Raw genomic sequence first — 26,490 nt, forward strand, 5'->3', positions numbered from 1 at the left:
GATAACCTGTGCATGCCTGCTGGGCTCTGCGGCCAGCCCACGCTTGGCCCAGGCTTGGCCAGGCTCGGAGCCAAGACATCTATTGGAAGAATGGTGCTGCCATTGCTGCAGCACTTTGGGGGGCTGTCACTTGTGAAGACGGCTGGCAATGCGGCAGGGCACTGAGGAATGAGACGCACGAGTCCACACCTGTATCTGTCCATTGCCGCAAATAGCGTCTGCACCAGGTGCAACCTGCTGGAGTGACCTCCTGAGTCCATTCCCTGGGTCCCTGCCAGCTTCTGACTCCTGGCTTCAGGTTGGCCAGTCCCAGACATTGTGGCTGTTTGGGGATGGACTCTCTCTCTGTGTATATCAGCCTTTCAAATAAAACTCAGTAAATACATCTTTTTAAAAAGTGCTCACATTATCATCCTGCTTCTTTAAAAAAAAAATAGAAATGTGGATTTGAATTTTTTATTTTTGCACACATTACTTAAATTTGACCTTCCTCACTCATTTTTAAATGTCCAGCTCAGCAGCATTCAGCACACTGTCACCTCGTTGCTCTGTCATCACCGCCACCCAGCGCCCGGACTTTCTCATCGTTGCAGGATCAGACTGAGTACTCTTAAACCCTCCCTTCCCAATCCCTGTCAACCACCACTTCACTCCCCGTCGCTGTGCATTGGAGGAGCCTACGTGGCTCCCACTAGAGCAGTCCTGCCAGTATCGGGGTGTTTGTGACTGGCTGACTTCATTTAGCAGAACGTCCTCCAACTTCATCCACATTGCGGCACATGCCAAGAATTCACTCAATACGGATGGCAGAGTGATCATTGCATTTCATGCGGCCAGTATTCACCCAGGCAGCCACCAGTGGACACGTGGGCTGCTTCTGTCTCTTGGTGACAGTGAGCAATGCTGCTCTAAACTGGGGGAACAGATATCCAGGACTGTTTTAATTCTTATGGGACTATATGCAGGAGTTGAATTTCTGCATTCCATGGTGATTCTCTCTTGTTCTGAGAAATCATTCTACTCTTTTCTTCTCTTTTCTTTTATAATACAAACACTTTTTTTTTTAACAATCACAGGCCATTCCCAGGGAGCGGGGCTGATGGGACGTCCAGGAGGACCCAGCATCAGCTCAGCGCAGCCTCCCGCTCCGACTCCAGCAGGGTGAGCACATCACCTTCCCGCACCGGGCCTTTCACATCGCGGATGATGGAGCGGCTCGTGTCATCCATGAGTTCCACGCGTACCTGCGTGCACTGTCCCTGGGAACCGGTCCTGCCCCACACCTTGGTGACCTGGCAAGCTTGATGGACACGACTCGTGTCCATGATGGCAGCTTGGACACGCGGCCTAGCCAAGAGGAGAAATTCTACTATTTTCCACAATGGAATCCTACTGTGGAGTTTTACTATTTTCCTTCATTTTATATTCTCACAATAATTTGGCCATTATTTTAAAGAAAATATTTATTTATTTTTACTTGAAAGGAAGAGATGTAGATATAGATATAGATATAGATATAGATATAGATATAGATATAGATTTGTATCTGTTTTTTCACTCCCAAAATGCCTGCAATGGCCAGAGCTGAGCTACTCTGAAAATAGGAGTTTGAAGCTTCTTTTGGGTCTCCAATGCGGGTGTAGGGGCCTAAGGACTTGAGTCATCTTCCGCGGCCTTCCTAGGTCTTAAGCATGGAGCTGCATCAAAAGCGGAGCAGTTGGGACAAGAACCAGAGCCCGTATGGGATACCAACACTGTAGGCAAGGAATTAGCATCCTATGCTACAGTGCTAGCTCTGGCCACGATGATGATGATGATTAAATTGTTGTCTTTCATGATGCAGTTCCCTATGCTCGGGGATCTCCCGTTCCATCCGCCCCACGCCCATATCCCCCCCACTGATTCCCCCCATATTACTACAACAGTATAGTCCTTCCGCAATAGTAACAAGCCCGTCATTCTGCTATTTAAGCATCTCACGGCATTGTAGGCATAGACAATGGTAGAAAGTCCAGCATCTTATTGTCAAGATGTATTTAACAGTTCCATTGGGAGTCCATCTCTGTTCAGTAGCAGAGACGCACACAGCGCTGATTCTCCACCTTCCGTGTGCCTGTCTCCGTCACGCAGCTCCTCTAGGCGAACAGATGTATGCGCATGTTCACACCCACATCTATTGATCTTGTATTTGTTCATGAAGGTTGCCTTATGTCAGAGAGTACATAAGATATTTATCCTTTTGGGTTGGCTTATTTTACTGAGCATACTGGTCTCTAGTTGGGATCATTTTGTATTTTTATTATTATTATTATTTAAAAGTTATAGACAAGTGGAGAGGGATGGTTTTAACCAAAGAGAGTGCATGCTGAGGGTGGTAGGACAAGTCCAGGACAGGTGCACAAACCATCAGACATTTTCAGGAATGGATTACTCTGTACCCTCCCCCCTTTTTAAAAAGATCCATTCATTGATGGACTCAAAAGGCAGAATGACTGAGAGGTACATAAACAGAGAGATCTTCCATCCTCTGGTTCACTTCCCCACCCCTACCTGGAACCTAGAACACGGTCCAGGTCTCCTACATGAGAGGCAGGGATGCTTCTTGCTTTCGTCGCCTGCTGCTTCCCAGGCACATTAGCAAGGAGCCGGATGGGGAAGCAGAACGCCCTGGACATGCTCTGATGTGGCATGTGGACCTGCCAAGTGCTGGCCCAACTGCTGGCCCACACAAGAAGAATGAGCTTGGTCCTTAGTAAAACACGGCAAGAGGGTATTTTGACAGGATGCAATGAGGAAAACAGATGTTCGGCTGCAGCCTACTGGGGCTGTGTGTGGAAAGGGGCTTCTGCATTGTGTCCTGGGAACATAAGCAGCCAATATTCCCTACATCTGTGACAGGCACCATGGAGAAATGTCCTCCTGTGACAGCCACAGAACTTGGAATCTGGTGAGAGCTGGGCAGATGTTGCTGAGTCTGCTGCAGGGAGCCCTGCTGACCCGACTTAGGACAAGTCTCAGGGGAATAAACCCAGCAACCCAGCAATGGCTGTCACTCTCTGGTTCATGGAAAGAAGGCAGAAGTTATGGGAGCAAGCGCTTGGCACAGCAGCTCAGGCACCGCTTGGGACACCTGCAGAGTTTAGCAAAGTGCCTGGGCACCAGAGCGACTCTGCTCCCAACACCAGCTTCCTACTAAGACGTCCTGAGAGGAGCAGATGATGGCTCAGGAACTTGGATCACTGCCACCCACGTGGGAGACCCCCATGGAGTTGCCATTTCCTGGATTCGGCTCGGGCCAGCCTTAGTTGCTGGGGGCTTTTGGGAAGTGACTCTATAGAGGGTAGCGCTCTCTCTCTCTCCCTCCCTCTCATTCTCGCACTCTCGCGCTCTCAAACGCTCTTTCTCTCTACATTTCTAGTAAAAGTAATTACAATAAGCCTCTGCAAGCCACAGGCCATAGTCCACTCCAGACTGCTGGATTTTGTTTTCAGCCATTAAGAAAAAGAAAATGGGGCCCAGGACAATAGCCTAGCTGCTAAAGTCCTTGCTTTGCATGTGCCAGGATCCCATATGGATACCAGTTCTAATCCCAAAACTTTGGGACCCTGCACCTGCAAGGGAGACACAGAAGCAGCTCCTGGCTTTGGACTGGTGCAGTTCCGGCATTTGCAGCCGCTTGGGTAGTGAATCGGTGGACAGATCTTTCTCTCTGTCCCTCCTTCTCTTTGTATCTCTGACTTTCCAATAAAACTAAAATCAATCTTTAAAAAAAAAAAAAAAGAAACAGAAAATGATGATCAGAACAGTGACTTCTCATATTAATCCTCCACATGCAGCACCAGAATCCTATGTGGATGGTGGTTCAAGTCCCAGCTGCTCCACTTCCAAGTCAGCTCCCTGTTTCCAACCTTGGAAAGCAGTGGAGGATGGCTAAAGCCCTTGAGCACCTGAACCCATGGGGAAGAGCTAGCAGAAGTTCCTGGCTTCTGGCTTTGAAACGACTCAGCTCTGGCTGTTGTGGCCGTTTGGGCCTAAACAAATGGCCCAAAAGAGAAATCGCACAATAGTGGAAAACATAGGAAAACTTTGATTCCCCAGGAGAGCCCTATCGATCAGCGCATAGGGGTGTAACAAGGCCACTCCCTGCTAGCGAAGGCTGTGGAAACTGCAGGCGACCCAAGGAAATGGTGACGCAGCTGTTCTCTGAGAAGACGGCTGGGCAGACGCACCAGGGCCCCCAGCCATGAGGCCGTGATGCAGCCCACCACATCAGTCACTGTTCTGCAGCTTGCACAGAAAGGGTGGGTATCACTACAAAAAAAAAAAAATATATATATATATGTATTCTTTTTATTTGGAAGGCAGAAAAAGAGAGAATAGGTCGCTCAGTGGTTGGTTCGCTCTCCAGATATGTGCAACAGCCAGGGCTGGACCAGCTTGAAGCTAGAAGCACAGGTCTCCTCGAGGTCTTCCTTGTGAGTGACAGCCACTGAAGTTGTGGAGCCGCCATCCGCCGCCCCTCTGCGCTTCTTTACCTTTGCAGCGTGCTGGGTGGCATAATGTAGGAAGGGACACGCACCACTCCGTTGCAGGCAAAGTGGGCCACATTCCCTTCCCCCATACATACCACATAGCACTGAGTGGTGTCCCTGCCTCTCCTTCCTGCTCCACTCTGGTCCACCCACCCCACTTCCGCTTTCCTATTTCTCTCTGTTCAGGGTCAGGGGTGGATGAGCGCAGTCAGCTTGGGCTTTAAAGGGCTCACCAGGCTGAGCAGAGGTACGTGGGGATATTGTGGGGTCCCTGTTGTGCTCCACGAGGGGAAACCCCTGCCCCCCCCCCCCCCCCCCCCCCGCACTGAGTAGGCTTTCACTTCCCGCTGGCACAAGGACACACCCAGGACAAAGCTCCAAGGGGGTCTCCTCTCCAACTGCCCCCGGCTTGACCAGAACCACCCGAGGGGCATCCTTATGCTTCTCCTCCCTGCACTGTTATTCAAAGGAACATGGCCTGCTCCTTGCCTGGCACACCCGCCTCTCTGAATGCCAGATGAGTCACATCCTGTTTCTACTGCAGGTGAGGGGCAGGCTTAGCTCAAAGAGGAGTGTCCCATGTACCTGCCTGCTCTCCTGGGAAGGGCCCAGGCCTGGGGGACATGTGCAGTGCTGGTGAGAACAGGTGACTTATTGGAGCGAGTTGTCACAGCTTTTTTGAGATCTGCGGTCCCCAGTGTGGCCAAGACACAGAAGGCAGAGAGGAGTACTTCAATCAGCTGTGTGTCCCGTCACCACCCTACCCTACAGGCAGCCCCTTCTGCATGCTTCCTGGCAACAGTCACCCACCGCACCATCAAGGTCCGTGCTCGTGGACCCCGGCCCCAAGTTGGCCTGTTTAGGAGTCTCTTGCAAACGCGTGTGAGAATGGATGTTTCCCAGGGTTCCAGGGACCCAAGGGACTCCTGAGGCTGACCCCTCCATTCTCCACACTGTCATCCAGTCTCCTGCTCACAGTGCGGACAATCACAACTACTGCTCTTCTCCATCAAACACGTGAGTGGGATATTTGATGAAACTCGAATTTGGGGATTAGACTATGGGACTGTCTCCATGGGAATTGTCATCATGGATAACATCACTAGAACTTGTCCCTGTCTCTGAGGTTAGAAAACACACCCTAGGGCCCGGTGCGATAGCGTAGTGGTTAATGTTCTCGCCTTGCGTGCCCGGGATCCCATATGGGCGCCGATTCTAATCCCGGCGGCCTTGCTTCCCATCCTGCTCCCTGCTTGTGGCCTGGGAAAGCAGTCAAGGACGGCCCAAGCCTTGGGACCCTGCACCTGCGTGGGAAACCTGGAAGAGCTCCGGGCTCCTGGCTTCGGATTGGCTCAGCTCCGGCCACTGCGGCCACTTGGGGAGTGAATCAACAGATGGAAGATCTTCCCCTCTGTCTTCTCCTCTCTGCATATCCGCCTTTCCAATAAAATAAATAAATCTTAAAGAAAACACACCCTAAAGCATCAGTGGGGGAGGGGGTGCATTGCCCGCAGCTTACTCCCCAGCAGCTGAGGAAAACTGTAGATGATTAGGGAGACAGAAAATGCTGCTTCAAGCAGCGCAACAGTAACATTTGGAACATTGGGTGCAGAGTGCATGGAGGACTCCTGTGATTTTTCTTGTTAGTCTAAATTCTTTCAAAGCAAAAATGTAAAAAATCATGTCGATAAAAGAATTGACCTGCGGTGTGCATCTCGTGTTAAACACACATTGAAAACAAAGTAGTCTGGGCCCAGCCTCTGGCTCAGTGACTACATCCTCACCTTGAATGGACCAGGATCCCCAATGGACACTGGTTCGTATCCCGGCTGCTCCACTTCCCTTCCAGCTCCCTGCTTGTGGCCTTGGAAAGCAGTTGAGGACGGCCCAAAACCTTGGGACCCTGCACCCACATGGGAGACCTAGAAGAAGGTCCTGGCTCCTGGCTTTGGATCAGCTCAGCTCTGGCTGTTGTAGCCACTTGCAGAGTGAACTGTATCTCCTTTTCTCTGTAATCTGCTTTTCCAACAAAAATAAATAAGTCTTTTAAAATAAAAAAATAATTTTTTTTTTTCCTGGGTAAGGCCCAGGAAAAGAAATGGAAATTTTTTCCTGACAACTATTAAGGTTAGAGGACAGTTAATACTATTATCTGTCACTTTCAAGTATGTTCACAATTCTTCTATTATAGAAAGGGTATTCTATTATAGAAAGGGTTGGGTATTTTTATATCTTTCAAGAGAAAATTGTGTGCCATGAAGAATAAAGGCCACATCAAATGTTCTTTGCGTGTTTCCTCTGAAAACAACTTACAAGAAGCCAGTTTTGTGGTGCAGTGGTTTTAGCTGTCATTTTTAGTACTGGCCTCCTGTGTGGGTGCCAGTTCAAGACCTGGCTGCTCCACTTCTCATCCAACTCTCTGTTAATGTGCCTGGGAAAGCAGCAGAAGACGGCCCAAGCCTTTGGGCCCCTGTGCATACATGGGAGACCATGCGAAGCTCCTGGTTTCGGCCTGGCCTTGGCCAACCTTTGGCTATTGAGGTCAGCTGGGAAGTGAACCAGCCAGTGAAAGATCTCCCTTTAATCAATTAAGAAAAGAAGAAGAAGAAAGTGGGTTTGTGAGCAGATGTGGCAATTCCAGCCTTTCACACTTGCACGGCTGAGCAGACTCCTCCTCCTCGGGTCTCTGCTGTGACCCTGCCTTCAGGGTTCTCCCCACCCCCCACTCCCTGCTGCACCTTGTGGTGGGAGCAGAGAGGTGTGGGGAGCAGCTCTGAGGGCCCCAGCCAGGCCCATCAGCATTTTGATGAATGGATGTTGAATGACTCTGAAATCAAAGGCCAAACCACAACACCCGTGAGGAGGAAATGATGGGCCGGTTTGACAGGGGTGGCAGCCGGAGGCAGAGGGCCAGTGGCCGGCCCCCAGACCACGGTGCAAAGCACACTCACAACCCCTCGGCTTTCTCCCTTGCAGATGACGACAGCCCAGGCAGGCCGAGTCTTTCCCCTTTTTTCCCTTCCTCTGATCAGCTCCAGTTTACAGCCTTGGGGATTCCGCAGAATCACTGCCGATAAACACCGTGGGCCCATCGCTGCGATCTGCTGGCTGGGACTTTGGTTTCCGTGGTTTTCAGCTTGGCTCTTACGCAATGGTGGGGGGAGGGGGGCACTGGAGAGAGAGAGAGGGAGAGAGAGAGAGACAGGTAGGTGGAAGGGACTACAGAGCTGAGCTCAGGGTGCGGGCTGTGGATTTTTGCCAGTGTTGTCGCAGGAACTGTAGAAGAAACAGTGAAAAGGAGCTGTGGGCACTGGTGGGCGCCACAGGGGGCTTGGAAAGCAAGTGGATTGGCCACAATACAAGCATCATACATAGAAATAAAGGAAAATCAAAGATCGAGCTAAGAACACAGCAGGAGTGGGGGCAGGGAAAATGGAGCCCGGAGTGGAACAGGTGGCCAGGCACAGTAGGCAGACCCTTCTTCTCTGGCCATGGGGCGCGCAGAAGGGGGGTAAGTAATGACGAAGGTTTTCTGCCAGCTCCATGCCCACACCCTGAGGTCTCTCACATGGTAGGAAGCCCCCCAACGCAGCCGCAGGTCTTGGACATTTGTCCCCAGACCCAGATCTGGTCTTGAGGGTTTCCAGACATTTGCTCTATACACGTGGTATTCAGTGCTGGTGATATGACGAATACACCTAGGTCATCCATGGGCTGCCTGGGGCTCTGACCCGAGAGGGAGCAGGAGGCTGCCCGCCACGGTGGCTCCTGCTGGCTGGCTCCTGTTGCGGAAGTCCTTGGTCCTGGGATCTGTGACCCAGTGGCCAAGTCCCACATTCAAGGTCAGAGCCCCAAGTTCAAGGTTGAAGCTTCCCCTTCAGACTCCTGGCCTAGGTTTAAAGGCCTGGACTTGGGAAACCTTCCTGATTCGATTCCCCTAAGATGCTGGGCTGCAGCCTGCCTCCCCCACACCTGGGAGGGGGTAGGGATAAAGTGGACACAGAATTGGTGGGGAGTGGAGGGGTCATTACCCCAGGCCAGCACCTGGATAGTTCTAGAACAGAGAAGGGCGCGGGGGCATGGCAGGCAGCTGAAGTGAGGGGCTTGCAGAGAGCAGCTTGGCCTGCTACTCTTCCCCACTCTTCCCCCCCTGAGTGTTTGGGGGATTTGGGACCAAGGCATAGAACCGTACACACACACCCTGCTTCACTCCTCTGGACCTATGTGGGGGACCTGGGCAATTGAGAAAAAAAACCCAAGCCCAACAACAACAACAAACAACAGCAGCCTCGCCGGGGTCTGGGAGGGGCCGCGTGGCCGGCTTCGCGAGTGGAAACCTGCCCCCCGACGCCTGACGCCCGCCGGGCTGACGGCCGCGCGGCCGGCCTGACTCAAGGGGAGGAAGTGGTGTGTTTCCACCGCCGAGCTCGAAAACAAGCCGCCCCAGGAGCCGCTTGCGTGTCGGCGGCGGCATTTCCCTGGCCTTGTTTATGAGACAGGGAGGGAATGGGCTGCGCGGGAGGCAGGGGGTGTATTACTCGAATCTCTGTCTTTTACAAGAAACCAAGAAGCCCCCGGGTGGAACGCGGGGTGTCCAGACAAGGGGGCCCGCGGCGGCCTGGGGCATGCTGGGAAAACCCGATCAGGAAGGGGAGGAAGGGAGGGAGGGCCAGGGGCGGGCTGAGCGCACCCTGGCCGGCTTCCTGACACCGCATTGCAAGGATGCACGCCCTCCACCACCACCTCACCTTCACCCCACCCCGACCCCCAGCACGGGGAGCCCTGACTGCTAATGCGTGGGGGTAGGAACAGCACGCACCAGGCCAGGTCAAGATGGGGTTGGGGGGCACTTGAAGGAGGCATGCATAGGGTGGGCTTAAACACACTACCCACTGGGCCTTCTCCAGGCTGGGTCAGTCCACCTTCCTGCCCACCACGTAGAAAGAAGGGTCTCTCAGGGGAAAGGCACATGGGCTTCCAGCCAATGCAGGCAGCCTCACCCCCAACAGGCAGCAGGCCTCCTTGGTGCGTTGTGACAATCGAGAGACCAAGGTCGCGCTCAGCAGTGGGCAGCAGAGCAAATGCCCATGTTTTCAGCAGGCAGGTTGACTGGAAAGAGCGTGGTAAGGCTTGGCGGAAGCATCCATACAGCACTCCCCAACCACCTGTTCACCTGTTGTTTCCAGAACAAGCTTCTGCCTTGATCACTGCTGCCCAGGCCAACAGAGGCCAGCTCCTCAGAGCTCCCAGGGTTGCCGTGGCAGGGAATGGGGCTCCAGCACTCCAGTCCCTCCATCTCCGTGTCCCAGGTTTTGAAGTCTTAATCCCTGGAACATCAGAATGAGACTGTTTGTATTGGAAATGCAGATTTACAGACACAAGAAAAGACAGAAAGATCTTCCATCTGCCAGTTCACTCCCCAGGTGGCCACGATGGCTGGAGCTGAGCTGATCCAGAGTCAGAGGCTTCTTCCAGGTCTCCCATGTGGGTGCAGAGTCCCAAAGCTTTGGGCAGTCCTCGACTGCTTTCCCAGGCCACAAGCAGGGAGCTGGATGGGAAGTGGAGTGACCAGGACACAAATCGGTGCCTATATGGGGTGCTGCAGCATTCAAAGCTGGGATTTAGGCATCATGCTGGGCCCTGGTACAGTTTTTAAAGGACGTGCTTATTTATTTAAAAGGCAGAGTCACTGGCTCACTCCCCAGCTGGCCACAGTGGTTGGGGTAGGCCATCCTGTTCTTCCCCATGGGTGACTGGGAGTCCTGGCTCACTCCTCAGCTGGCCCACTCCCCAGCTCACTCCCCAGCTCACTCCCCAGCTCACTCCCCAGGTTACTCCTCAGCTCACTCCCCAGCTCACTCCCCAGCTCACTCCCCAGCTGGCCCACTCCCCAGCCCACTCTCCAGCTCACTCCCCAGCTCACTCCCCAGCTGGCCACAGTGGTTGGGGTAGGCCATCCTGTTCTTCCTCATGGGTGACCAGGAGTCCTGGCTCACTCCTCAGCTGGCCCACTCCCCAGCCCACTCCCCAGCCCACTCCCCAGCCCACTCCCCAGCTCACTCCCCAGCCCACTCCCCAGCTCACTCCCCAGGTTACTCCCCAGCTCACTCCCCAGCTCACTCCCCAGCTGGCCCACTCCCCAGCCCACTCCCCAGCCCACTCCCCAGCCCACTCTCCAGCTCACTCCCCAGCTCACTCCCCAGGTTACTCCTCAGCTCACTCCCCAGCTCACTCCCCAGCTCACTCCCCAGCTGGCCCACTCCCCAGCCCACTCCCCAGCCCACTCCCCAGCCCACTCCCCAGCCCACTCCCCAGCTCACTCCCCAGCCCACTCCCCAGCCCACTCCCCAGCCCACTCCCCAGCTCACTCCCCAGCTCACTCTCCAGCTGGCCACAGTGATTGGGGTAGGCCATCCCGTCCTACCCCATGGGTGACCGGGAGTCCAAGTCCTCTGACTGTCCTCGATGCTGTCTTGCCACACGCATTAGCAGCAAGCCAGACAGGAGGTGGAACGGCCACGATTGAACCTGGTGCCGGTATGGGATGCGGTGGTCACAGCCTAACCCTCTGGGCCACCACGTGGGCCGCTTGTTTGCTTTTCTTGCGGTCAGAGCTATCTGGGTAATTAGAAATCAATTTCTTTGATATCAAATTATTTATGTGATCCAATTCTTCTTGACTGGGCCTTGGTAACCTGTTTTTCAAAAAGTTGGCCCAAACCTTTTGGCTTAAAGTTACTCACAGTGGTCTTCTGGACCCTTCTGGGGTCTGCAGGGCCAGGAGGGGTGACAGCTTTGATCCCTACTACCAGCAATCTGTGTCTACACTCTTTTTTTTTTTTTTTCCGTGTCACTGTGGCTGCAGGACTCAGCAATTTTATTGATTTTTTTTCCCAGAAGCTAGACTGTGGTTTTATAAGTTCTGTTCCTGTTACTTACCTTGTTTTTAATTTCATTCATTTCTGCTCTCCTATATTGTTTCCTTCCTGTGCTCCCTCTGGCTTTAATTTGCTCCTGTTTTCCTATTTTTCTAAGCATTTGTTAATTTATTTGACAGAGTTACAGAGAGAGGAAGAGAAAGAGAAAGCTTTAATCTGCTGGTTCACTCCCCAAATGACCACGATGTCCAGGGCTGGGCCGGTCAGAAGCCAGGGGCCGGGAGCTTCAGCCAGGTCTCCCACGTGGGATCAGGTGCTCAAGCACTTGGCCCGACTTCTGCCTTCTGCTGCTTCCCCAGGTGCAAACGCAGGGAGCTGGATCTGAAATGGGACAGCTGGGATTTGAACCAATGTCCACATGGAATGCCACTGTCACAGGTGGTACCTTAACCCAGTAGGACTTGCCCGTCTGCCTCAGGTGCTGACCTGGCGGGCCTCTGCTGTTTTGTAGTACGTGTGTTCCATGCTCTGCTTTCTCCTTTTGAGCACTGCTTGAGATGTGCGGCACACCACTTGACAGACTGGTTCTCATTCACTTCAAACTATGTTCTAAGTGATCTTTGGAGTTCTGCTTTGGCCCAGGAGACTTTGGGAAATGCATTAAGTTCCAAGTGCATGGGAATCTTTCCAGATGCCTTTCTGTTGGTGAGTTCAAGTTTCTTTCTCTCGTGCCAGAGAGCACTTTGTGTATGTGTTCAGTCCTCCGCAGTGATTGCTGCCTCATCCAGCAGATGCTCCGAGGGCCGGCTAGATGGCATGCTGTATGCTTCCGAAGATGACACACGTCACCCTGGCATACACACAGGCCAACCGTGCTGTAGAAATCCACTTTGTGAATTTGAGTGTGTGCTTGATGTGTTGCTGAGAGAGAAAAGCTGGCGTTCTCATCTTGAACAGGGGAGTGTGTGTTTCCCCTTTCAGTCGCTGCTTTGTTGAGGGGGAGTGAAGCTTTGGGGTGGGTGCTGCTCTGTTGTTTTTTTTTTTTTTTAAGATTTTATTGTTATTGGAAAGCCAGATATACAGCGAGGAGGAGAGACAGAGAGGAAGATCTTCCATCCGATGTTTCACTCCCCAAGTGAGCTGCAACAGGCCGGTACATGCCGATCCGATGCCGGGAACCAGGAACCTCTTCCGGGTCTCCCACATGGGTGCAGGATCCCAATGCATTGGGCCGTCCTCTCCTGCTTTCCCAGGCCACAAGTAGGGAGCTGGATGGGAAGTGGAGCTGCGGGGATTAGAACCGGCGCCCATATGGGATCCCGGGGCTTTCAAGGCGAGGACTTTAGCCGCTAGGCCACGCCGCCGGGCCCGATGCTGCTCTGTTTTGAGGCTGATTTGTTCCCTGAGAAACTTGAAGTTCAGTCTCTGTTGTGGCAGTGTTGGGGGGTGGGGCCTCTCAGAAGGGACTCGGGGTACCTTATGAGGGAAGAGTCCAGCTTGCATGGGACTGAGTTAATTGCAAGGACAGTGGGCAGGCCCTCGTGTTTTAAAAGGCACTTGCTTTCTCTCTTCACCTTTTACGCCTCCTTGATGAACTCATGTCCCCAAAAGTGCCGGTAAGGAGCAAGTGTTTAGTGACGCCCGCATCTCACGTCTGAGTCCCTGTGCCCATGCCCCACCTCTGCTCCTGGCTGCAGCTCCTGTGAGGCAGCAGATCATGGCCTGAGTTCTTGGTGCCTTCCACCCATGTGGGAGACCCCATGGAGTTCTGGACTCCTGGCTTCACTTTGGTCTAGTCCTGCTGCTTCCAATAGATGGAAGATTTTTTTCTTTGTCTCTTTCTGCCCTTCAAATAAAGAAAAAAATGTTTTAAAATTCATTTTGATTCCTTTAAAAAAAATACTGTGTCTAGAAGGCTGTAGAGCAAAGATTCGCAGTGGCCATCTCTAAGCGGTGGTCATCTCCAATCAGTGACCATCTCCAAGCAGTGGTCATCTCCAATCAGTGACCATCTCCAAGCAGTGGTCATCTCCAATCAGTGACCATCTCCAAGCGGTGGTCATCTCCAATCAGTGACCATCTCCAAGGAGTGGTCATCTTTAAGCAGTGGTCATCTCCAAGCGGTGGTCATCTCCAATCAGTGACCATCTCCAAGGAGTGGTCATCTCTAAGCACTGGTCATCTCCAAGCAGTAGGCCATAAGTGTTTTTGTTTTGGGGACTTAACTCTATTGTCCATTATCTCTAGCATTCAACAAAACTACCTGTGTGATGAAGAGTTCCTGAAGGAGTGATACAAATGTTAAAAAGCTTCCTGAGACAGGATTTGGACATGTTTGTGGTTTGGCCATTCCGAAGGCCCCAATGTTGCTACTGATGATTGCTGCATTGGTGCGCCTGTGTGGCGTGCTGCCTGCGGGAGGTTAAGCAGCACAAGCTGCAGGTGGTGCAGGAAAGCTGGGCTTGAACACTCCCTTTGGAAATACATGTAACCGAAGACAGAATGGGTGAGTTCCTCAGTAGCTGGGGCAGTAGGCCTGCATATCAAAGCTGAAATCAAAGGTTGGGCATGGTCTCAAGTCCTGCCTGCTTCCACTTCCAGTCTAGCTCCCTGCCAGTGCACCTGGGCAAACATGGGTGCAGAGCCGGAAGTGCAGGGAAAGGACAGGTGGAAACCTGAGCATCCAACCTGAGGACTGCCAGGATCCAGGGGACAACCAGACAGCATCCCCACCAGGAAAAACATGTCGGGGCCTGTTGACAGAGGTGGGGGAAGTCTTCCAGAAACCCAGAGGTTGAAGGTGGGGTTACCACCTCCCCTCAACTCCCTTCCCCAGTGGATTCCTGTAAGGGGAGCGTCTGAGAAGGGGTGTGGTCTTTGATCAAGGCCATGGGGCACTCCTGCCACTCTCCCCCATTTTATGTATCCTGCCAGGGCTTCCCATTGGTTCATACTCACCCACAGACCACACAGCATACACGCCTGGTTGGTTTGCCAAGACAAGGAGCAGGGGAGAGAAACCCAGATGGATGCATGGACAGTGCCCAGTTCCCACCGCATGCCTTGTGATCAACTGATTAAAAAAAAAAAAAAAAGAGGGGGTTAGTAGGAAGCTTGGTGCTCATCATTCAGTAGGTCTTCAAGGTCACTTCCATGGCAAGAAGGTGGCTGTTATCCATGGAACTCTCTCTCTCTCTCTGGGGTCCTTTCAAGGAAGGAGGTGGTATGCCAAGAAGAGGAGAGAAAGTTTCTGTTTTTACAAACTGCCTGAGCTAGCTGGGCTCAGAGTGCACTGAGCAGGGGACATGTCTGCTATGCGCTTACCTTGATGTGCTTGCTTCTGTGTTCAGGGCACAAGTCATTGGCCAGATTTTGGTACGAGGGTAAGGTGAGGGAAGGAGTGGGGCAGAGCCCCCAGTGGATGGCTGAGGGCTGGACCAGAGAGGTCATCCTGCACAAACCTCTCAGCTCCTCTTCCTCCGTCTGAGGACTGAACACAACGCCAGAAGCGTGGACCTTGGCTGAGCTTCGGCAAGGGAAGGGGGCAGACCTGCAGGAGGCTCCCGGCAGGGGCGCCTGACCTGGCTCACTACACTGGGCTTCTGCGGGAGTGCAAAATAGACGGTTATTGTGTTGCGCCACCGTGGTGTCTGTGTTGGCAGCGTAGTTAAGAGCTCTTTCAGAATGCCGTTCCTCCCCAGTCAGGCTAAACAAATGGTGATGGACAGTTGGAATCCAGAGAATCCTGGGTGGAAAAGGGGGACAGGAGGCCAACCTTGTGGTGCAGTGGATTAAGCCGTTGCTTGAGACACCAGTATTCACCTTGCAGAAAGCCTGCTTGAGTCTCAGCTGCTCTGCTTCCAATCCTACTCCTTGTAAATGTTCCTCAATGAAAAAGATTATGTCCAAGTCTTTGCCACCCATGCGGGAGGCCTAGACAGCATCACTGCCGTCTGGCTTTGTTCTTGAGCCCCGGCCATTGCAGCCATTTGGGGAGCAACCAGCAAATGGAAGATCTCTCTGGCTCCCCCCTCTCTGTCACCCTTTCAAATATATATATTTAAAGAATACGGTAGGATAGTCTAGGGAGGGGAAGAGAGGAATGAAGGTGGTGAACAAACAGGAAGTACAAGTCCATTGGAAGTGGAGAACCTTGAAGAGCGCGGGCATTGAGGGCAAATGAACGCAGAAGAGCAGTGAACATGGGACCGAAGAGCTTGGCCTTGGCGGAAGAGACCTGGGAGAGGAAGGGGTCAAGAGTCACTTGCATTTGCTCCTTCCAGAAGACACTGAGTTCACCAAGGGACCAATGGTTTTCAGAGTCACTGGGAAGTGCCTGTGGTTGAGGGATGGTGGGAATGAAGCAGAATGCGCATGTCACCTGCCCCAGCAGTTAAAAAGCCACCTGGCTTCCAGAGCAGCAGATCCGACCAGTCCAGGCCTGGAAGCCAGCTGGAGAAGCAGCGGAAGCAGAACCCCTCCTCTAGAGCGCTGCAGCTGTTTGCTCCGTTCTGAACAGCATGCAGGCTGCCGGTGAGTGGGAAGCCCGGGTCCCCCGTCCCGGACCTGGGGAATCTGCGTGGACACGAGCCCTATGTGGACAGATTTAAGGCGGGAACAAGGAGATAAGTGAGGGCTTTGGGTGGGGTTGGTTGCAGAGCTGACAGCCCCGAACTTGGATAAGGGCACATCCTGTTGAATCAAGTCCCCCAGGGCAGTTCTAGCATGTATTCCAGGCCAACTACTCCTGCCCCCCTTTTTGAGGCCACAGACCCCCACCCTCTGACGCCCCCAGGTGGCAAAGTAAGAACTATTTGACATTACCTGAACTTAGGCTTTCTTTTTTTTTTTTTTTCAAGTTTTTAAAAATGTGTTTGAAAGAATGAGAGCAAGTGAGGGTGTGAGAGAAATCTTCACTTATTGGTTCATTTTCTAGATAGCTGCAACAGCCAACGCTGGGCCAGGCTGAAGCCAGGAGCCAGGAGCTTCGTCCAGGTCTCCCACAGCGGGGCAGGGGCCCACGCACTGGGGCCGTCACCCATTGCTTTTCCAGGCCATTAGCAGAGGGCTGGATCAGAAGTGCAGCAGCCAGGACTCAAACCGATGCTCACAAGGGATGCTGGTATCAGAAACCAGCTAAGCCACAGCACTGGCCCCACATGAACTTCTAACAGGTTAACAATATGGCTTTTCTCAGCTATTTAGTTGGAAAGAATTCCTGACTTGCAGCAGAGTTGCAAAGATATCATAATATCCGCAGGTCTCTTACCTGGTTTCCCTTAATGTTAACATGTGCTGTAAATGTGGCCCAGGTGTTACAAGTCAGGAAAGATTGCTGAAAACACAGATTTTTCTTTGGTTTTGGATGAAATCCTATGGAAGTTGATCAGTGTGCTGTTTGTAGGCTGCCCTCCGTGTGCTGTAGCAGCCACCGCCTCCGAGAGCTCACCTGACACATAGGGCAAGAGTCCCCTGGTGACATTTCAGCTGCCACTGTGGAAGAAGAAATGGAGGGTCCTGGAGGTGGGGGCAGTGCGGACAGAGCTCCGGCGCCTCTACTCGGTGGCCTTCACCTGTAGGGTCAGCATTAACAGTAGTCACGCTGAGCTGTGGGTGGCCGTGGGAAGAGACCAGCTGCCTGTGGGAAGGGGGAGGATGGTTGTGGGGGCACTTGATGTAAGAAGAGGCACCGGGCCACCTGCTGTGTGCCCAAGTGGGATTTTCGGCTCCAAGATCCTGTCCAAAGCAGGGAGAGATTCCCTGCCCAGGTCGGCTAAGGCAGACCAAGAGGGGATCCTGTTTGGAACCAAGAGAGAGCAGAAATTCCCAGTTTTGGAATGTGGAATTCCAATTCCTGCCCCTTTTTTGAAAGCCAAGTGTTAAAGGGAACGTCATGGGACTCTGAGCTCCGATGGGAAGTGTTCCTGCTAGTGGCTTGATTTAGGACCCTCACTGCTGGATGTCTCTGTGTGTGTGTGTGTTTCTTAAACAATCATAAGGCTTGTATAAAACCCTGAATAACTCAAGGAGAGCTATCAAACACACTGGCCTACTGAAGAGTCACCTCTGGCTTCTGAATGAAACCACACAGTCTCTGGGGTTCCAGGAATGTGCTGGAGCCCTGTGTCATGGCTCTGGCCTCTGTTGGTAGCCACGAGGAGCTCCTGACCTTACACACTGGTGTGTCTTCCCCACTGCTCGAGGGCTCTGCTAGGCACCTAGGCTCACACTTCTAGGCTATTCTATCTCCTGTACAAGCTTCTCCCAGCCTTAATTTTCCTTTCGGCACACTCCTTAGTATAGGCCAACACTCATTGCACTTGCACTTCCAGGGGAATTGAAGAGCTTATATGTGGAACAACTATTCTTGGGACAAGCGACACATTCCCTACCTCCTCTGCTGGGTGACCTGGAGGCGTTGGTAGTCATGGTGCACAAACTCAATGGGTTTTACACTTATTCTCATGGCTGCCTTTTTAAATCTATTCCATCACATTTTAAAAAAAGAGTTATTTATTTATTTATTTATTTATTTCAGAAGCATATATATCAAAATATACAACTATATAAAGTAAACTTCCTTTGGGACTCAGGAGAGGAGCTTTCTCTGGTCCTTACTTAGCTCCAACTTTGGAACCCCACCCTCTCCTGCAAGGACCATCAGGGTTGCTCCAGAGCTCCCCCACCAAAAAAAAATAAATAAAATAAATAAAAATTAGAATAGTTAGAGAACAACAAGGAAAGCTTAGTACCAGACAGGAAAGGGTTAGCCTGGACTCACATATTCCTTACTAGGTAGGACAGGAACATAAGTGACTCCCCAACGAGGCACTGAAGATTTCTCTGCACACCCCTCCTAAAACTGTTCAGCACCTCAACTGTTGACATATGCTTTGTTAGAGTTATAAGCCAACACGGACTATCCCAAAATACGCCAAGTTCAGTAAAAATTATGCTTCAACACTATAAACTACTAAATACAAAAATGAAAATAGACACAAGACAGCTGAATAGTACCCTATAGCTGTTTTAAGATATATAGCAGCCAGTTGCATATAAACTAAAATTGAAATGTCAATGAAGTAGTCACGGGATGTGGTTAAGAAGCTGCATTTTTTTAACATATTGGTTACTCAATATCATGTCAATTAACTCCATAATGTTGTAAATTGTTGTTGATGTTATGTTGGGGCTTTTAATTGGTCAGGATGATATTTCTGCCAGCTCAGCCTTCAGACCAGAGAGGGTCTCCCCAAGAAGCCGTTGAATTTATCTGGACAATAAGATGCTGGACTCTATGCTTGGTATATGCTTGCAATGAAAGTGTCTTGACTGGATTTGAACTGTGATATTGCAACAAGGTGGAGGAATCCACCATGGGGGGAGGTGAGGGGGAATCCCAGAACCTATGAAACTGTGTCACAAAATGAAATGTAATCAACAAAAAAAATTTTTTTAATTCACTTATTTATTTTAGAAGCATATATATCAAAATATACAAATATATACAATATGTGAATATAAATTATATATTCACATTTATATGTAAATCCACATATATGTAAATTTATGCATTGTATATAACTATCATATAATAGATATATAATATATAAACAGTATATAACCTATATTACATAATACATAATATACAAATAGTATGTTGTTATAGTATATATTTACATATAATATAAAACATAATATATTCTATTTTATATATAATATACATTCTATAAAATAATATATGTTATATATTTATTTTATATGGCATATATTCATATATAATTATATATAAACAATGCATATAAGGCATATAATTATATAAAACAATTATATATAATAAATAAATAGTATGATAAATATAATAAGTGACTATGAATATTGTATAATAAATGTATTTATATAAATATGAGGTTTCTGGGTCCTTGTTCCCGTTTAAAGTTCCTCAAGATTCCAGCTGTGCTATCCGTCTGCGGTCTCGGTGGCCTGTATGGCATCTTCGGCTGTTCTGTGTTTTCCCTCCTTGACTCTGGACGTTTAAAGTTCCTCAAGATTCCAGCTGTGCTATCCGTCTGCGGTCTCGGTGGCCTGTATGGCGTCTTCGGCTGCTCTGTGTTTTCCCTCCTTGACTCTGGACGTTTTTGTAACTGCTGTTAATTATTCCTTCCTACTTTCTTTGCGCTCATCCTTAAAACAAGCAAAAAATCTTTTGAGTTTGATTACTAGTTCAACTCGCTTCCCCTTTAAATCAAGAACTGAAACCTAGAAATTTGTCTTGAAGTGTGTCTTTACAAAGGTTTATCTGTTGATTTTGAAAGGCGGAGGGCTAGAGAGGAAAGTTCTTCCATTCCAAATGCCTGCAGTGACATGGGCTGATCCCAAGCCAAGCCAAGGGCCTGGAGCGCGGTCTGGGTCTCCCACGTGGGTGCAGGGTCCCAAGCTCTTGGGCCATCCTCCACTGCTTTCCCAGGTTCATGAGCAGGGAGCTTATTGGAAGCAAAATAGCCAAGACTCAAAAACATACTCCAGCATGGAATTCGACACTGCAAGTAGCAGCTTAGTTGAATGTATCATAATGCCAGCCTCATCTCGTAGTTTTCAGTGACACCCACATGTTTAAATAATGTTTTTAAATAATGTTTATTTATTTATTCTGAAGTCAGAATGAGAGAGAGAGAGAGAGAAGTTTTCCATGCACTGGTTCATTCCCCAAATGGCTACAATGGCCAAAGCTTGATTGGCCAGGAGCCAGGAGTGTCATCCAGGCCTCCCATATACTTGGTCCCACATACTTGGGCCATCCTCCACTGCTTTCTCGGGTCATTAGCAGGGAGCTGGATTCGCAGTAGAGCAGCTGGGACACAAACTGGTGGCCTTATAGGATACTGGAGTTGCAGGTGGAGGCCTAACCTGTTAGGCCATAGCACTGACCTCAATGTTAACATTTCATTATTGTTCAACTCTCAATTTGTCTACTTTTTGATCTTTTCTGACCAGTGAATTACTCAGAAGTGTATTCTGAAAATTTCCAGATACATGCAGGGTTTCACAAGTTATCTTTTGGTAACTGATTTCTCATATAATCTTAGTGTGGTCTGGGAACTTGATGCTGATTCTTTGTTATTTTTTGAGACTTGCGTTGTGGTTCCTATGTGGTCAACTGTTTAATAAAGTTATACTTCTATCAGGCTAAACTTGCTAACTGTGCTTTTTGTTTCTTTAAATTGGTGATCATTTTGCCTGCTCAATCCATCGATACTAAGAAAAATGTGTTAAGAATCTACCAATATGGTTATGAATTGGAAGTTCCAGCAGTTTTTGAGGTTATATTAAGTTTATCTGAGTTTGGAATCATCTTAGAGTTGCAGAAAATTACTGTGTTGTTATATTGTAGTCTTAATACCATAAAAAGATGTTTTTCAAGATTTATTTGTTTATTTGAAAAGCAAAGTGACAGAGAGAGAGAGAGAGAGAGAGAGAGAGAGAGAGGTCTCCATCCACTAATTTTCTCCCTCAAATAGCTCCAACAGCTGGGACTGGGCCCAGCTGGTACCAGGAGACAGGAACTCCACTTGAGTCGCCCGTGTGGGAAACAGGGGCCTAAGCACATGGACCATCCTCCGCTGCTTTCTCAGGTGCATAGGCAGGGAGCTAGACCGAAGCCAAGCAGCCAGGGCCTGAATTGGTGCTCATCTGCGATGCTGACACTGCAGGTAGTTTAATTGTTTGTGCCACAATGCCAACCCTTAAATTTCGCTGTGTGGGGGCCCGGCGGCGTAGCCTAGTGGCTAAAGTCCTCGCCCTGAACGCCCCGGGATCCCATATGGGCGCTGGTTCTAATCCCAGCAGCTCCACTTCCCATCCAGCTCCCTGCTTGTGGCCTGGGAAAGCAGTTGAGGACAGCCCAATGCATTGGGACCCTGCACCCGCGTGGGAGACCCGGAAGAGGTTCCTGGTTCCCGGCTTCGGATCGGCGCAGCACCGGCCCGTTGCGGCTCACTTGGGGAGTGAATCATTGGATGGAAGATCTTCCTCTCTGTCTCTCCTCCTCTCTGTATATCTGACTTTGTAATAAAAATAAATAAATCTTTAAAAAAAAAATTTCGCTGTGTGACACAGCTCAGCCTTACCAGCCTGCTTTACACAATTGCTCACCAGGAATATGTAATTGGGTGGTGGGATGCTGGCATTATTTTGGTTTCAATCTTCGCATTCTTACATTTTCAGGGTCTGGGACTGACATATTTTATTTTAAAATATCATATAGTTTTTTTTTTTTTTGTGGGGAGATTGTCCGAGCTGAAGATCTATTTTCTTTGAAATATTAATGCATTGAGATTATGGTGTTAGTTAAAAAATACTCCACACTTAGTCTGAACTTTATACTGATTTTTTAATGAGCTGTACTAACACCTCCTTTCATAGTGGTTACTTGTGCTGATTTTGTTTTCATTTATTTTCAGAGTGACAGAGAGAATGACAGTAAGAGGGAGAGATCTCCCATGTGCTGGCTGACTTTCCAAATGGTCACAATGGCTGCGGCAGAGCCGGGACAAAGTTAGGCGTCTGGAACTTCATTCAGTTCTCCCTTGTGGGAGCATTAGCCCAAGTACTGGGCCAGCTTCCGGTGCCGTCCCAGGTTCTGGGTGAGACGTGGAGCAGCCAGGCCTGGAACCGTCACTCTTCGTGCACCTTGGCTGGTGGCTTAACTCACTGCACCACAAGGCTGGCACATCTTGGTTTAGTTTATAACACACACTGATTGGAAAATTTTCTATTCTATTTTTGCTTTAATTTTAAAAAATCAAAGATACAGCTTTTCATTTCAAAATAACTTGACACAGCAAAATCTTAAAAACAGTATAAAGACCTGGCATATTTCTTTACCCAGTTCTCCCGAGTATTAATTTCACTAGTGGTGATGGTGCAGTGATCCAAACTAGGCTATGACATTGGTCCAGCATGATGGATAGATACACATGCCCCATTCACATCCCATCCATCCAAGGCCACACATCCAATGCCTTGAATCTGGGCAGGTTCCTCAAGCTCTTCTTTGTATTGCATCAATTCGATGTTCTGGGATATTTTTTCTGCAATATCTTTCCATTTTCCTTGAGTTCTTGGGATTAAATTCAAGCTGCCGGCATCACTTCTCTTATATTTTTGCTCCCCCCCCCCCCATTAAGTGAATGCAGCCTGTCCTAGGAGTGTGCAATACCCAGCAAAGTACAGATGTTCCCTGTACAGTATGCTTGTTCCTCTAGATACCACACCGCTGCTCACGGTTGCTCTGTATGCTGATGACATGACAGTCCTCAGGCCTGGGACCACTACTGGGCTTGGCTGACCATGATGATCGGAAGTATGTGTAATTTGATACTATTTCCATTGCTCCTTGGAAGGAATAGTTAATGTTTTCGCTTTAAAGCAGGCTTCCTGGAAGTTCCTCTGCCTTCCTGTTCCTTGATGTGAAAGTCAACTACAGATTGTCATTTAAGAATCCAAGTAGGGCTGAGCACAGTAGCCTAGTGGCTAAGGTCCTCGCTTTGCACGCACTGGGATCCCATATGGGCACCAGTTCTAATCCCAGTGGCCCAGCTTCCCATCCAGCTCCCTGATTGTGCTCTGGGCAGGGAGTCGAGGATGGCCCAAGACCTTGGGACCCTGCACCCATGTGGGAGGCCAGGAAGAAGCTCCAGGCTCCTGGCTTCGGATTAGCACAGCTCTGGCCATGTTGGCCACCTGGGGAGGGAATCATCGAACAGAAAATCTTCCTCTCTGTCTCCTCTTCTCTCTGTATATTTTACTTTCCAATAATAATTTAAAAAAGGATCCAAGTAGCTTTGCATGTGGAACTCACTGTCAGGAGCAAATCCAGAATGTTGTTGCATGGTTGACATCTTGCCAGAACTTAATCCTGAAGCAGAAAGCAGTTTGTATTGGCTTCTGATTAGATCATAAAACAACGCAAACACTTCATCTGGGGAAATGGATGATCTTCTAAGGGCGTCAGAGGCAAGCACAACAGAAATCCAGCTTGGTCCCTCCAGCCCTCAGTGCATGAACACGTTTCTTCTTGTTCTACACAGAACACTGTTTTCAGAGTCCTATCTCTGTCCATGGTATTCATTCCTGTGAGTATGAAAACAGACCACAAATTAATCAATTACAGTTAGGAAAGACACATACTTGGACAAGTGACCCTGTCTTCTCAAGGCTTCATTCATTAACCATATTTACATAGCCACTGCTAATTATATGCTTTTTAAAAAACCCACAATTAGTTGCTCTTCTGCTTCTGCAGTGACCCCTTCATATGGTGTCGAGATCCAACCTCTCTTGTTAGCCGAGAGCTTCTGCCAGCATCCTGCACGGCTGACGGCGGAGTTCCAAGCAGAAACCACCGTGTGCATTTGGACGTCATCTTTCCCTATTGCTCATTAATTTTCTATTTCCTTCATTCCGCTTGCTTGGGGTTGGGGAAATTTGCTTTTCTTGGTTAATTTTCCAAGCTAGAACCTTAAGCCATGGCCTGTCAATCTGGTTCCTAATGCCAGCGTGTGAGGTCGGACGTCTCCCTCTCAGCAGACATCAGCTGCATCTGCAAATGGCTGGTGTGCTTTTTGCTTTCCATTTCGCTCATATAGTTTATTGCTTCTTTGATACTTTCTTTCTGGGTTCTTGGGTGAGTGTGTTTAATTCCCAAATTTTAAGGCCTTTTTTCCTCCTCGGTAGTTTGTTGATTTAACTCCACTGTGGCAAGTGAGCCAATGTAGTGATTTGGAAACTTTGGTTTTTGAGATGTCTTTAGCATGCAGCAGGTGGTCTGTGTGCAGGAATCCGCCAGCAGTTATCAAAAAGTTCACGAAAAATGTGTTTTGTGAACAAACTATCCAAGGGTTTCAAAATAATTTTTTTGTATCCAGATGAACTTTTGATTCCATTTTTTGGATGAACTTCCTGAAACCCTTCACAACACATAACTAAAGAGCCTGCAGGACCTGGTGTGATGGCGCAACTGACTGATCCTCCCCTTGCAAGCGTCAGGATCCGACATAGGTTGATTAATGTCCTGGCTGCTCCACTTCCCAACCAGCTCCCTGCTTGTGGCCTGGGAAAGCAGTCAAGGACAGTCAAAGCCTTGGGACCCTGCACCCATGTCGGAGACCCGGAAGAAGCTCCTGGTTCCTGGCTTCGGATTGGCATAGCTCTGGCTGTTGTGGTTACTTGGGGAGTGAACCAGTGGATGCAAGATCTTTCTCTCTGACTCTCCTCCTCTCCGTAAATCCGCCTTTCCAATACATAAATAAATAATTTTAAAGAACATGCAGTCCACAGCTTACAGTGTGCGGCTTTACACATTTCTATCATTATTAGATATTTCTGTTTTTTGTTTTGTTTTGTTCTAGTTGTACTACCAGCTGGTGAGAGGACCTTAAAGTTCTTGCCAAGATTAGAATGGTTGAACTGTTCTTGCTCTAATTCTGTCATTCTTGGATTGCTGTGTGTGTTTTATGTTTCATACATGTGATTTTTTTTTACCTCTTTGACCATTTTTTAATTGCAAAAAAATTTCCCTTTTTCCCTTCTAAAATTTTCATCTTCGGTTAATGTTGCCACTCCAGCCATCATGTTTATTGCTTGTGTGGTATTTTTCTTTCGGCCCATCTGTACCCTGCTTTCTCTCCCAATGGCAGTGCAATCATGCTTCTGTACCCATTCTGACACCCAGTGATGCTTCATTGAAATGTTTAATGTATCCATGTGCAATCAAAACATTGCCAGGGTTGTAGGGTTGTGTATGGAGACAGTGTTCTATTATTTTTCTATTTTTTTTCTTTCATGCTTTTAAAGAATTATTTTAAAGTGATGACTCTCCTATTGGCTTTTAAAAAGCAACACACATGTCCTCATGAGTGTTTTCTGCTTGTGCTGGGCATTATAATATTTCCTTGTTACAGCCAATTTGGGATTCAGGTAAAATATAGGATGCTTGAAACCAAAATCTACCCCTTTCCTGCCACGCACAGGGCTTTAGGACACAGGTGCACATGTGGGCAGTTACCACAGACACATTTAAGTCCTCTCTGCTTATTCCAACATCCAGGTCATCCTGAGGTTGTCTCAGTTGAGCTTCCATTCTCTCAAAGCATGCTGTCTTCCTTGCCCCTGCTGTGTCAGGCTGTTTGGAGTCTTGCCCTTGACACTGTGATCAGTAAGTTGTGGGTCAACTGGATGCCGCCTTCTTTCTCTTCTGATTTAGCAGGCAGTTACTCAGCTTGTGCTTGAGGTGTTGTTTTTTTTTTTTTTTTTTTTTTTTCAAATTTTTATTGGAAAGGCAGATTTGTAGAAAGGAAAAACAGAGAAAAATATCTTCTATCCGCTGGCTTATGCCCCAAATGGCCACAAGCCAGGAGCTTCTTCTGGGTCTCTCACACGGGTGCAGGACCCCAAGGCTTTGGGGCATCCTCTACTGCTTTCCCAGGCCACAAGCAGGAAGACTGAAGAGGAGTGGAGTAGCCAGAACATGAACCAGCACCCATTTGGGATCCTGGCACTTGTACAGCAAGGATGAAGCCACTGAGCTGATGCGCCAAGACCAAGCTTGATTTCTTGGGTGACAGTTTTAATTTCAGTTAAAAGTTTCATTTTAGGCTGAATAGCTCTCACCTCTCTCAACAGGTGTTGTTCAGGGGCTCTCCAGCAAAAGATAAAATTAGAATTTCTCGGGGAGGTCTCTCCTCTGGTCCTTTTCATTGTAAAAGCTTCTCCCTCCAGGAGCTACAATTTCATAGAGCTAATCTTTCGGTTCCTGATAGCATAAAGATGACATTTTCCCAGCAACATTGCTGCCACCCTCGGCCCTGTGCCAAATCATAGACGCGGGAAGTGAATCGCTCACAGACTGCAGCTGCTGGGACTGTGGACCGTCTACTTCTGCTGGCTCCAATGTGCCCTCAAGTGTTACAGCCAGCACCTAGGGCTGTCACCTGCAGAGTGTTTGTCTGATAGGATTTCAGCCAGCCAAGGGAAGGATGGGAACTACTTTTTAAAACTTGAGCTGCGGTGGTTATTCTTTA

General features: G+C 49.2%; 2 protein-coding genes across 2 annotated transcripts in view; one reads left to right on the forward strand and one right to left on the reverse strand.

Moving 5' to 3' along the window:
* Nucleotides 1-26,490, forward strand: part of IRF4 (interferon regulatory factor 4) — a 131,471-nt gene that overhangs the window by 37,191 nt on the left and 67,790 nt on the right. The window lies entirely within an intron of this gene.
* Nucleotides 1,125-1,325, reverse strand: LOC101528183 (small ribosomal subunit protein eS28-like). Its single transcript, XM_036493828.2, has one exon. The coding sequence runs from the start codon at nucleotides 1,323-1,325 to the stop codon at nucleotides 1,125-1,127; it is 201 nt and encodes a 66-aa protein (XP_036349721.2).

This window comes from Ochotona princeps, chromosome 1, assembly GCF_030435755.1.
Source record: "Ochotona princeps isolate mOchPri1 chromosome 1, mOchPri1.hap1, whole genome shotgun sequence".
Lineage (NCBI taxonomy): Eukaryota > Metazoa > Chordata > Mammalia > Lagomorpha > Ochotonidae > Ochotona > Ochotona princeps.